Below are 12,775 nucleotides of genomic sequence, written 5' to 3' on the forward strand. Positions count from 1 at the left end.
TGTGAACCGGATAAAGGCTGAAGAAAAAGAAGATGTGATTGTGCACAGTTGGTGCTTCCATATCAGACTTATGTCCACTATGAACGTTAGGGCTACACATCACCAAATCTAGCTGGCACAAATTGGAAGCATCATATCCTAGATCAATATTAGAAGTCTTGGGGATTGCTCTGGTGCTGTAGGACTACCACAAGCAAGGCCTATGGACTCCCGATGCAACGGATTCATTGGATGTACACATTCATAACAAAGCCCATTTTCATGTATGTTGTTGTTGTTTGGACCAATGAAAATTACGTCGATGACGGCACTCGATGCTATTCTGAATCTATTCCTATTCATTTGTAGGTGAAACGGAAAGCAGCTAACAACGCACATATGCTCGACACCATTGGCACGTGGGAAGACGGCCAATCGTACAATCGGGCGTCCATCTGTAAATCCTTGAGAAATATCAAGTGGCTCTAATGATCATATCGTTTGCAGATTCATCTTTGAAAAGGCATAATCCACCGTAATCACCAAAAGAGAAGAGTGGTCAGTAAATGGGCCCCGAGTCTTTTGGATTTACAGCCTTAATAATTTTCGCCGTTGCGGCGGCTCAGTCATGGCAGATGGATCGGGCTGAGGAACTGCTTCTCGGAAAAATGAGGCCCATATTGCAGGCAGAGATATACATATTTTATCCACAGCAGAAGATTGCTGCTGACAAGGATACCGAATCATTAAGAGCAATGGATAGCAATAATATAACATAATGGTGTGGAGTCGCCACCAGTTGCTCCTCAAATTTGGTTGACACAACGAAACATTCCTGATGCGCTTGCCAGGGCATTCTAACATCCATGGTAAGGAGGCTGACGGACTAATTCGTCAAGGGTTTGGCTATAAATTGGTGGAACAAAAGCCAGCATTTGGCATTCGACCATCCACTGTTAAGTTTCTTCAGAAGGGTGAAATTGCAAGGAATCACGACCGCCAAAAGGCTTTGTGAAAGAATCCGTCAAAAAACAAAAAATGTATCAGATGAAAAAGATACCGAACGCAGGAGGCATGCGGCATACTTTTAGATCGCTCACTTTCTGGGGAGAGAAGCGCTGAAATCAAAGGGATAATAGAAGGCTATCTATAATTTCCATTCTGGTCCTGGATTTGCTCTCTATTGCGTGCATGTATGGTGATTTTGTAATAACAAAAAAAACAATATAATAATAAACAATATGCAAATACCATCTCGAGTTAATAATACATAAGAAACTTTCCGTCTAGCCTAAAAAAAAAACGAGTAGTCCTTTATATATTATTTTTTTTTAATATCGTTCAATTTATTTACAAATGCGATAACATGCGAAATCTTTTATAAAAAATGCAAAATTATAGATTGCGTGATTTATCATCAAACGAAAAACAATAATTTTTTCTAACATAGCGTGAATAATGTGTACAATTTGGGGTTATTGATCGAATTATTTGGATTACATAATATTTGGTAATTTGATTTGATTAAAATTTTCACAAATTTAAAGTTTTGCGGATGGGGTCGTGTGTTTCAACAAGAATTTGCTGATGATTCCACTCACCTTATGAGGTTCATTCAGATGCACATGATGCCTACCGTCTACTTCTTCATATTCAAATCGTGGATTCTTTTTCAAAACACTCAAGTGCTCATCAAAAGGAGGGGCATTAGGAATAACGGGGGAGTCTAAGGCTCTGATAAATAAAGTTGGACAAGTAATTTTTTCCAGCACGCTACTATACAAATCCTTAGGCCATATACCGATGTTTGTGTACTTAATTCTGCTGTCGCGAGTGAAGTAATATTTATCTGGATACTTGGTAGATCTTTTTATGTTCCTCTCCAAAATATGGGCACATTTGTCGCGATCGATTGAGCTTCCAGCTCCAATATACAACTTTTCAATACATTCATCGTACGGATAGCTTGGCGGCTCACTCTCGTTACGATTTCTGTCGTCGGCAATCAGAAACAAGGTGATTATGTGGTTCATTTTGACTGAATAGTAGTCTTCCATAACACTCAATGGCTTATAGGCATCCAACCCGATTAGAAGTTCTACTTTATCTGGAAATATTCCAGCTAGTAGGAAACCAACAATCGAACCCATTGAGTGTCCAAGAATTGAGACTTTGTCCCAGTTGTACTCCTTCATAATCATACAAACAGTAGTGACATAGTCCAGATTGTAATACATTTGTCCATCAGGAATACGCGAAGAAAATCCATGTCCTGGTAGATCAATAGCCAAAATTCCAATGTGTGGAGGGAGCAATGGAATAAGCGTGTCAAATGATCCAGCATTATCTTGCCAACCGTGTAGTGCTAGGATCGGGCGCGTGGTTTGTGGTCCCCACCATTTGCCAGAAATGTGACCCCATGGAACTTTGATTTCAACTCCTGTGCACTAAAAAATATCAAAAGATTAGCATCTTTATTCTGAAGAACTCAAAAGGGACCCTTACCTCTCTTTGCTCTGAATTGCTCATTTTATAGTGCCCTGGTTAATATCTCTGAAAACTGAAAAGGATTATCATTTCTTTCATTTCGAAAATATTTGCTAATTTAGCTAAATGTACATAAGCGAAAACTGTAGAATTAAAAGATAATGGGGAAACTCCTACCGTATCTATACTACGCCGAATGGGACGAAAAGTATGCCACAGATTGAAGTATTTAAAGTCTTTTCCCTGGGATTATATTTTAAAACGAATCTGTTAAATGCTTGTTCTTCAGAGAGCATCTATATGGTTGCCATTCATCCTTGGAGCTACAGTGCATCAACGAGACCTACACGCCATTGTTCACAGTTTGAAATGCGTTGAAATGCGCTTCAACTCCTTCCAGGACTTCCCGAGACGCCCGCACTCCTCCTCTACTATCTTGGACCAAACGCCCTTGTAGCGATTCACATGTCGGCCGTCTAGGGAAAATTGTAGCCAGCAATGTAACTGTCGCTCCTCCGTAAGGGGGTCATCCCGTGGGAAGGCCGTTTTTTGCCTTTTTTTAGAAAGTTTTTGTGAAGAACTGGAGAAAGATGCAAATACGAATTTTTGACCAAAGATTTATTAATATCTTGAGCGTGCATAGTAATTTTTCCGAGCGCAATGCTGACCACATTGCCTCCTACAGTATACTGTAGTGTACCGTTTCGGCCTTGAATGAAGTGCTCTAACACACTTCAAGGCCCTGATCCAATATGGATTGTTGTGCCAATGATTATTATTTTCCGAGTTATCACAATCTCGGCAGATGCCGGATTTTACCTAATACTAGCACTAAGTGCCAAGCATTTAGGCTCGGACGATCCTACCTACTTAAAAACTAAAGGGGCGCTGGTGGTGGTGGCCGGTGGTAGGTCAGTGGGAGAATCCGTCGAGTACTCCCCGCAACATCGAGCACGTATGCAGAATGGTGTACTTCTGCATGGTTTGAACCAGACTGTGCGAAAGTCCCAGGACATCAAGGGAAGCCGTCAGGGATTTAGGTACAATACCTGTAGCTGACAATATTATGGGAACTACAACCACCCGCTCGAGATGCCAAATTTCTTTGATTTCCCGAGCCAATGGCTCATAGTTCACCTTCTTCTCCACGTATTTCCGTTCAATGTTGCTATTATGAGGGATAGAAACATCAATAATATACGCGGAGCGACCCGTCTTGTCAACTAACAGTACGTCAGGCTTATTGTGTGCGGTATGGCGATCAGTCAGAACTTGCCGGTCCCAATACATGCTGTAAGCAGAACTATCAAGTACTGCTTGCGGCTCATATCGATAAACCGGACATGTTCCCGTGATCAGCCCATGCTTATATGCAAGGTTTTGATGGATAACCTTGAATTTGTAGAGGGTTGGTAAGCAAGTGATCGGTCTTGTGTCTGCGGGGTCCTGCACCGTGTAATTCTTAGGGATAAGGTAGGTAATCCCCGCAGTGAGGAAAGGTGGAAATTCCTCCGGCCGACTCATGACCTCATTTATACTGCGTGCCAACCGACTGTGTACGCTGGTAAATTTCTTATACCAGAAATTCTGCACACGATCCAAACCTGGGCCCCTTCAGTTCTTCGAGGTGTTTATGGCTCGGCGAACTTCCTCTTCGGTAACATCCGCGAAATTCATGCCAGGTGTATTGGCATGGCGGGTGCCTTCGGCGGTGATCCACTCAGCATGCTCAGCATGCTGGGCAGGTAACCCCCAAAGTCCACCCCAATACTCTTTCGCTTCCGTCACCGAGAACTGTATTGTCTGGGCGCTCTGTTGGGATTCGTTGAGAGATCTGAAAAAGCTCCGCTGGTTCCTCGCGTATGTTGCATTCTGGACACGTCTGGAATAACTTTCGCCATACCGTCGTAACCGACTGCATATGACAGAAAGTTAGTGTGTCCAGAATTTCAACTACGGGTGTCTCACAGGGGATGGCATAGTTCCAGTAAACCCTCTGCACTTTATTTCTCACCCGTCGGCTGGCATTGTCAGTGCTGATCTAAATCAGTCTAGCAATGCCCTGCCTTAGTGAGTCCCGCCGACGTTCCAGACGAATTTTCCATGATGGATCTCTTTTGTCACCCAAACCAATAACACGAAAGCGAATCTTCTGACCGTGCAATCTGATAGCCGCAACTGCACCACAATACACAAGTGATTGTAGTTGCAGCAACGACATATCAGCACACAGTCGAGATGCAATCTCATCATTGATTTGAGATAGAATTCCCGGAGTTGCTGGAGATGCATAGAGCCTGGGAATACCTGGTCTATGCAAAGGATCCATATCCGGGAATTCCATACACGCTCTTTGGATTTCGTCCCGAACCTCAGCGGAAACCTCAGCTGGACGGTGGAGAAGAGTGCTTCGGCGAGTACTGAACCTGTTGCCTGCAGTGCGGCGTGGTGTTGTTGATGCCGTCGCCTCTGCCCCCATCGACTCTCGGTCACCAGTTTCCCCGATGACTTCAAGTCGAACACGCTCCCTGATGGTGGCTGGGATTGTGTCGCTGCGAGTAATAAAGCGGTACTGGTCTGCGACTCGCTGCACAGTCACGTGCGCGAATTGCGAGAAACGCTCGACGAATCTCTGGTGCAACAAGGGGCGGTAAGATGTTGTACCCGCCCCCGCCGTTATTTCGTAGTAGGAGCGGATGATGAAGAGGTTCATTTCTTCAGTCCATTTCATCCGCTTCCTACGCGAACCTGCTGAAGTGGTCGCCACAGATTGTGGCGAAACAGCTGCAGCAGGCTCCTGGTCGTCGTGGCGCCTAGACGTCGAACCGCCCCACGACTAGCGGTTTCGACGCCGTGCTGTCCATTACGAGAGCCCGACCCAGTCACCAAGTCAGACGACTCCCGCCGGTTATCCGTACCGGACCTCAAATTTCTCCTTCTTCTCATTGTTGGTGGTGCATTTTATCCAGCTGCCAGGTATTGAGATAGCTTCGTTAGTGAGTAATCTGCAAGACTGCAAAGTTCCTGCACTTTCCTCACCTACCCCCTGAGACGCTGCGGTGGCGTACAGCCATTCAGACTGAAGCTATCTATCCCTCCTCCTTTCACAACCGGGCTTGGGACCGGCTTCGGCGGAGTTATTATTATTATTATCATTACAGTAATTTTCCCAGCCCGATCACATAGTTCGTTATTGAAATATAGAGCAATTTATACACCCATCTCGAAAAAAAGGTGTTTTTATGCTGCCACGCTAGAGGGCGCTGCGCGCATCTTAGAGAAAAAAGTAAACGGCATTTTAACGTACAAACTTAACTACAGCCCACAAACTAGAATTATTAAAAAATATTAAAAACTAATTTTGTGGTGCCGTGTTAAACTTTTTTTTTGAATTTTGGCGTTTTTTTACGGTTTCTTCAATGAATAAAAAAAAAATACTGAATAAATCGCAATTATCCTAGTTTGCGGACCGTAGAAATATGTTCTGAATAAGTCCTGAAAATTTCAAAGAATTTGGTTGGATAGATTTTGGGCTATGGTGGCAGCCAGTTTTCAACATGCGGTTGCGAGAAAAACGCATTTAAAAAGTAGAATGCGATTTTTAGCTGTAAAACCTTAACTGACCATTAATCTGCTATACCTAGTACATAAACCTTAGGTTTCTTGAAGAAACACATGTACGGCCTTGGCTTCAATTCTTGTCCTTTTAGCGAAGTCACTCGAACGTCATTTGGACCGATAAATACGAGCTTTATTACGGCGATCGGCACAAATCTAGCATGTGACTTATCACATGTTTAACTCTATAATTTCCGAATGATTCCGAATATCAAAAAATCACTTTGCTCATATATTCTACACTATATCTAGATACAATTGATGCCAAATGTTTTGTGTTAATGTGTGACCTATCCATTGCCACTTCCATCTTCTGATCATATAGCCCACGGGTGACCTCGACGGGATAATAGGAAGAAATAATATTGGTGACGCGGTTTAAAGGTAGTAGAGTCCCCAGGGTGAAACGTGGATTGGTACACACGATGGAGCATAATACCTGGGAAACGTCTGCTGAACCAACAGCAAGAGCTCTACTACCAAACCCTAGCGCAGCCTCCACGTGGTAATCGCTGGGAGTACTTTCTTACTGAGAAACTGCAGACAGAGGAGAATGAAGGTAAGTTTCCCGCGCGTAAACACGGTATTATAAATTGTGCCAACAGTCCACCTTCCAGTTTGGGGGTTGGCAAGGACTGATAACGCTGCACGGAAAACCAAAGTTACGAAGTCACGTAAGGAGCCTCGACCTGGATTGACTACACAACGACGGACCGGGCAACAAATACGGATTAATGAGTTGCGCATTTTCTCATGGAACGTGCGCTCCCTATACAGAAAAAGAGCTGCCAAGTAGCTAGCGGATACCCTGCCCCAATGTAAGGTTGATGTAATAGCGTTACAAGAAATGCGCTGGACAAGAAACGTTTTCCTGGAGAAGAGCCAATGCACCATATGTTATAGTGCCCGCAGTAGGTCTCTTGGTCATCCAAAAAATATGGTGAAACCTGCTGTTATCGGCTTTGAAAACATAAGCGGAAAGTTATGCACTCTGCGTTTGTGAAATATAAGCCTCGTTAACTTTCAGGCCCCTACGAGGAGCCAAATATTGACGAAGCCCGCAGTAAGACCATACGTTGGCTCCCATAGCTGACATAAAACTACCAATGATAATGGATTGCAGGTTATTCAACGAAATGGTTGTTGGAAGTACCTGGTTTGCGCGGAAAACGGTCCACAAACAAACGTGAGCCTCTCCAGACAGGACGAATTTTAACTAAATTGACCACATGTTAATTGAGCGCCGTCCCTTCTTAGTCTTGATTAATGCCACAAAATATAGGGGGGGGGGCAATATAGACTCGGATCATCATCTCATTGGCAAGGTGCTCCGAGCTCAAATAACAATACCACCTTGAATCAACTCTGATAACCATCAATTACAGCAGCTAAAAGTGATTCTGGAGATGAAGTACAACAAATGATCTTCGCAACTATCTGAAGACCGTATTATTGGTACGGCCACAAACTTATTTGGTACCAGTCGCAAAACATGTCGATGAATGTTAGCTAGTAACGGAACGGAAGAATGCGGCATACTGAGTAATGCTGCACTCTTAAAGAACGTGGGTTCGCGCAGAGACCTATCACGAACTCCGTCGAATGGAGAAGCGACTTCACAGATAGAAAAAGGAAGCCTGGGGGAACCAACAAGTCGGTGAACTCGAGAAGTACAGGGAACAACTGCACCAGGAGCAGAAGTATTACCCATAAGTCCGCAAGATGAGACCTTATACATACTAATTCTGTCGAGATGAAGAGGGAAATCTGATTTCCGACAGGGGGTGATGGGTTGAGTATATTGATGAACTGATGATGATGATGAATATCGGCGAGTTGGAGGTCCCCCCCCCCCACTGAAGACGACGGGCAAATGCTGCCACCGCAGTGAAAGAAAATAGTCCGTGCAATTCATCGGCTTAAAAATCATAAGCCGCCATTAATCGCTGAAAATACAGTCGAACTGGTTAAATATGGAGTCCACCAATTACACCAAGCGATTCTGATGCTCAAGGTGTACCCAAATGGCAACGAGATATTATCTATTTCATACATGACAAGGGAGATATCATGCAGTGCAGCAATTATGGAGGTATCACGTTGCTGAGTACCATTTATAGGATATTCTACGCTATCTTGTTAGATCGAATAGCCCTATACGTTCAGAACATAATTGGCCCATATCAAAGAGGCTTCACTCCAGGGAAATCTGCAATAGATCACATTATTACTGTGGGGCAGGTGATGGAAAAAATGTGCGAATATGACCATTTTTCATCGACCTCAAGTATGACTATGATAGTATAGTCGGGGTAAAACTGTACACGGCCATAACAGAATTCGGTATCCCGATTAAGTTGATAAGATTGACTAAGTTGGCCATGACGAATGTACGAGGCCAGATAAAAGCAACAAGACTACTCTCGAGACCATTCACCATTAACAACGGTCTAAGACAATGGGATGTCCTATCATGCATCTTTTTTAACCTGGTCCTGGAAAAGGTGATCCGTGATGCTAATGTAAATGCAAGAAGCACCCTTTTCTTCAAGTCCAATCAAGGCTATAAGGAAAATATCTAAATGCCTCAATTAGAGCGATGGCGTAGGCCAGAACGTCTGAATTTTTTTAGGGATATCGAATTAGTAGACTTCGATGGAACGCCGAGATGTCTGGGCTTCCTTACTAGGATAGACCTAGATCTCTTTGATAATAATTATTAGTTTTTCCGGAATGTCCCTAATGCGTAGAGCATGCCAGATATACTTCCTTTTCACGCTGTCGAAAGCCTTTCCAAAATCGATGAACAACAGATGATTTTAAGATCTAAACTCCACGCACTATTCCAAAATGTTCCGCAGGGTGTTGATGTGGTCATTACAGGAGGATCCGCAGCGGACACCAGTTTGCTCTCTGTCGATCAAGCCTTCGAATTGTTTCACAATGTGCCCCAGGAGTATTTTAGGTATCTTCTTTGGGACAGCAGGAAGCACGCGAATACCACTCCAATTGTCGAACTTAAGACGGGTTCCCTTCTGTAGAATCTTGACGATCATCCTTGTCTTCCACCCTCTGGGAAAAATTTCGAATATCCAGGATTTCCGTAAGAGTGGAAGTAGCAGATTTGCAAAAACTTCAGGAGCGGCTTTACGCCGTTTGAGTTCATTGGTGACCGAGATGCTTTCTCTCCTGTTTAGAGGAACAGTCCATATCTGCATATTACTGTGAATAGCCATTCCATCTACAAGAGGCAGAATTTCCCCGGATATGATACGATTAAGAACCGGGGAGAAGTGTTCCTTTCACGTCTTAAACTGCTCGTTATCTTGGATGAGGAGTCGACTGTTAACGCCTGTTATAGGACTATCGAAAGATTTGCGATCTCAGGTCAATTCTTTCGTCATGCGGTATACACTTCGGAAATCAACTGACTTTATGACAAGCTTTGCATTTGAACACTCTGGTACTAATGAGGAAGAAATTCACAAACCTCCCACCATTATCTTCACGGTCGCCAAGAGTGCATGTCCGAACAAGATGTTGTCAGAGCCCACTTTGGCATTCACATCACCCATCATGAGCACAATGTCAGGACCAGGAAATCTCTCCTGAACTGCATGCATGCAGATGAGGGGATGTTGTTTTTCGGAAAATGTTATTCGCAAGGGCGGCAGTCCTTTAAGTTGTAGCTGTTGTAGTTCTATTGCTACTTCATTTCGTTTCCTTTATACGGAAAATCAGCACATTCCACACAGGTTGGATTTATCTATGTTTATATCTTTGGCGTCCTTTGTACTAGAGGATTAAACCCGGTAACTTTTTTTATATTTCTATTTTAACCTTCATATTGCTCTTAAGTTTTTCATTTTGTTTTGATTTTCACCGTTGCTGAACGTAGGCATAAACAGAGAAAGTTCTCGATGGTTCTTCATGGTTTGTCATTTTCCGTTAGAAGCTCTTTCACTTTTTAATATATTCACTTTATCAAAAATCTTCGAATTTTCTTTCTGAGTTGTAGGGAGCCTCCTGGCCATAACCTAGATCTATTGTATTTCTCTTCATACATGTGCCTTTGGATTTCTTCCATGTTTAGCCTTTTCGACGGGGTCCGAAAGTTTGCTTCGTCAGGGCTTTGTCTAATAATTTCTAATAGCGATTTTGTCTTTCTTTTCTTAGAAGCTCTTCTTGTTTGCAGGGTCCAACCAGTTCCTCCAGCAAGTTCTGCTTCATCTATCTGATATTATATTTTGGGACACTTTGTTGAGGTTTTCGTTTTCCAGCTGAAGTTTTTTGGGATTTTGGGGGTAAACTGTGTGGGTTTCTCAAGACTGTTCAGCTCTTCTCGAGGCTCCGCATTTACCTTTCCCTGAAGCTTTTTCGCCACATTACTATTTGGCATTAAAGTTTTAGGTTTAGGTTTCCCTTTCTCTGCTATTAATGGGGTATTTTCTTCACTTTGGATTTAGTAATTGATCGATGGTGATGATTTTATAACATTTGAACTCCTTCTAAAAGAGTCGATCAAATGCAATGAAAGTTACCCACTACCTTTGCATTTACGGATGCATATTAATATATATGTGTTAGATTTTGGAAATTTAAAAATCATTTGCGGATTCAGCTTATAGAAAAACCAGATAATTCAAAACTTTTTTTGTGGTTAGGTTGTGATCTTGCCAGTCCTCATGTATTCCTCGGAAACTTGGGTTCTTAGCAAGAAAAATTGGGAACTCTTGGCCGCGTTCGAGAGAAGAATCCTCCGAAGAATTTTTGGCCCCCTACATGAGGATGGACGGCGAACGAATGACGAAATCTATGAGCGATACCATGACCATCAAGTTCTGGATAAAATTCGGCTCAATAGGTTGGACGGGTCACTTAATCCGTATGGATGAGGATGATGCAGGCCGGAAAGTCTATAAGGGAAATATCTATGGTAGTAAAAGAAGACGAGGCAGACCCTGCCTGAGATGGAGCGAAAGCGTAGGCCAGGACGCCAGACAGCTTTTAGGGATATCGAATTGGTGGACCTCGGCGCAAAACCGGGATGTCTGGAGTTCCTTATTAAAACGGGCCTAGACCGATGTGATGTGATTTCTTCAATTTGACGAGGTTCCATTCCATTTGTCTTGATTCCCAGTGAGACCCCCATTCATAGATGAGATATCTACAGTAAATAAGCCATGACATGTCATAACTGCAGGGAGGAGTACTCTATGAGCCACGCTTCCATGCATAGTTGAATTAACGCCAGCGCCACCGTTTCGGTTCTGGTTTGGGGCTCTAAGGTGCCGCCGCGACGAGGTCAGATGCATGGACCTAAGGCACTTTATTTTTGCTGATGGGGTAATGAAGGCAAAATACTAAAGAACTTGCCCCACCCTTCTCAATTAGCTAGTAAAGGGTCAAAAGCCGCCACTTCTGTGGATTCATTCGTGTTTGGCAACATGGAGCATCCCCAATTCATATTTTGACAATACTTCTAACTTGCGCTGTGATAATATTCGCAAGCAAAGTCCATTTTCTAACTTAGAAACTTAGCAAACGCATTACTAATTCATGCCAAAATAATTTTATTTAACACGAAACAACACAGGTGTAGTGAAAATAATACAACATATTTAATAAAATGTATATTTCTATGAAATTTTCCGTTTTTTTGAAGGCGGACTGCCCCCCGTGTGAATTTTTTCCAATTATTATCATTTTGTGTTAGGTCGAATTTTGCATTTCGTAATTTAGAGCTTCGCTGTCGTGGTTAAGTGCTTCATCAAGAATTGGCTGATAATTCCACTTACTTTTTGGGGTTCATTCAGATGCACGTGGTGCGTACCTAAGACTCCATGAAACTCGAATCGCGGATTCTTCCTCAAAATTTTCAAGTGTTCTTCAAAAGCTGATTCGTCAAAATATTTTGTATCTGATGCTTTGATGAATAAAACTGGACAACTGATATGAGCAAGTAAGTCACATATCTGTTTATCAGGCCATACGCCGGGATTCATTGCTTTCACTCGGCTATCTTGTGCGAAATATAATTTATCGGGAAGCTTGGCAGACTTCCTTACATTTCTTTCAACAAGGTATGCACATTTACCACGATCTACTGACTTTTCAGATCCAATAAAAACCTTTTCAATGCATTTTTCATATGAATAGCTGGGGGGTTCATTACTGTTGCAATTCCTATCATCGAAAATTAAAAAAGAGGCGATTATACGTTCCATTGTAACTGTGAAGTTATCCTCGGAGTGTCTTGTGGGTTTATACGTATCTATCCCGATTAGAAGATCGACTTTCTCTGGAAATATCCCCGCTAGTTGAAACGCTACAATGGAACCTAGCGAATGTGCAAGGATCGAAACTTTTTCCCAACTGTACTCTTTCATGATCATTAATACAACGTTAACAAGGTCCGAGATGTGATACATAAGTCCGTTGGGGAACCATGATGATCGTCCATGACCAGGTAGATCAATAGCAAGAATGCCGATTTGTGGCGGAAGCAACGGGATGAGTGTGTCAAATGTTCCAGCGTTGTCTTGCCAGCCATGTAGGGCGAGTATTGGGCGTCCGACTTGTGGTCCCCACCATTTGCCCGAAATGTGGCCCCAAGGGAGTTTAACGGTAACTTCCGTATACTGATGAAAAGAGCATTTTTATTTCGGTTGTATAAAAATATGCAAGTTGC

General features: G+C 42.9%; 1 protein-coding gene across 7 annotated transcripts in view; it reads right to left on the reverse strand.

Annotated features, from left to right (window-relative positions):
* Positions 1 to 1,325: 1,325 nt before the first annotated feature.
* The window catches only part of LOC119647948 (probable serine hydrolase), a 94,470-nt gene continuing 83,020 nt past the window's right edge, over positions 1,326 to 12,775 (reverse strand). For 3 of the 7 annotated variants that reach the window (XM_038049333.1, XM_038049331.1, XM_038049329.1), the window contains exons 2-3: positions 2,485 to 2,539; positions 1,326 to 2,426 (exon numbers count right to left, since the gene is read on the reverse strand). In XM_038049333.1, coding sequence (XP_037905261.1) covers positions 1,521 to 2,426; positions 2,485 to 2,508 — 930 coding nt within the window. In that variant the 5' untranslated portion in view covers positions 2,509 to 2,539 and the 3' untranslated portion in view covers positions 1,326 to 1,520. Of the gene's footprint in view, positions 2,427 to 2,484; positions 2,540 to 11,627; positions 12,726 to 12,775 lie in introns of those variants that run through there. The other 4 variants (XM_038049334.1, XM_038049330.1, XM_038049327.1 and 1 more) reach the window with 2 other exon arrangements.

Source organism: Hermetia illucens, chromosome 2 (genome assembly GCF_905115235.1).
Source record: "Hermetia illucens chromosome 2, iHerIll2.2.curated.20191125, whole genome shotgun sequence".
Classification (NCBI taxonomy): domain Eukaryota; kingdom Metazoa; phylum Arthropoda; class Insecta; order Diptera; family Stratiomyidae; genus Hermetia; species Hermetia illucens.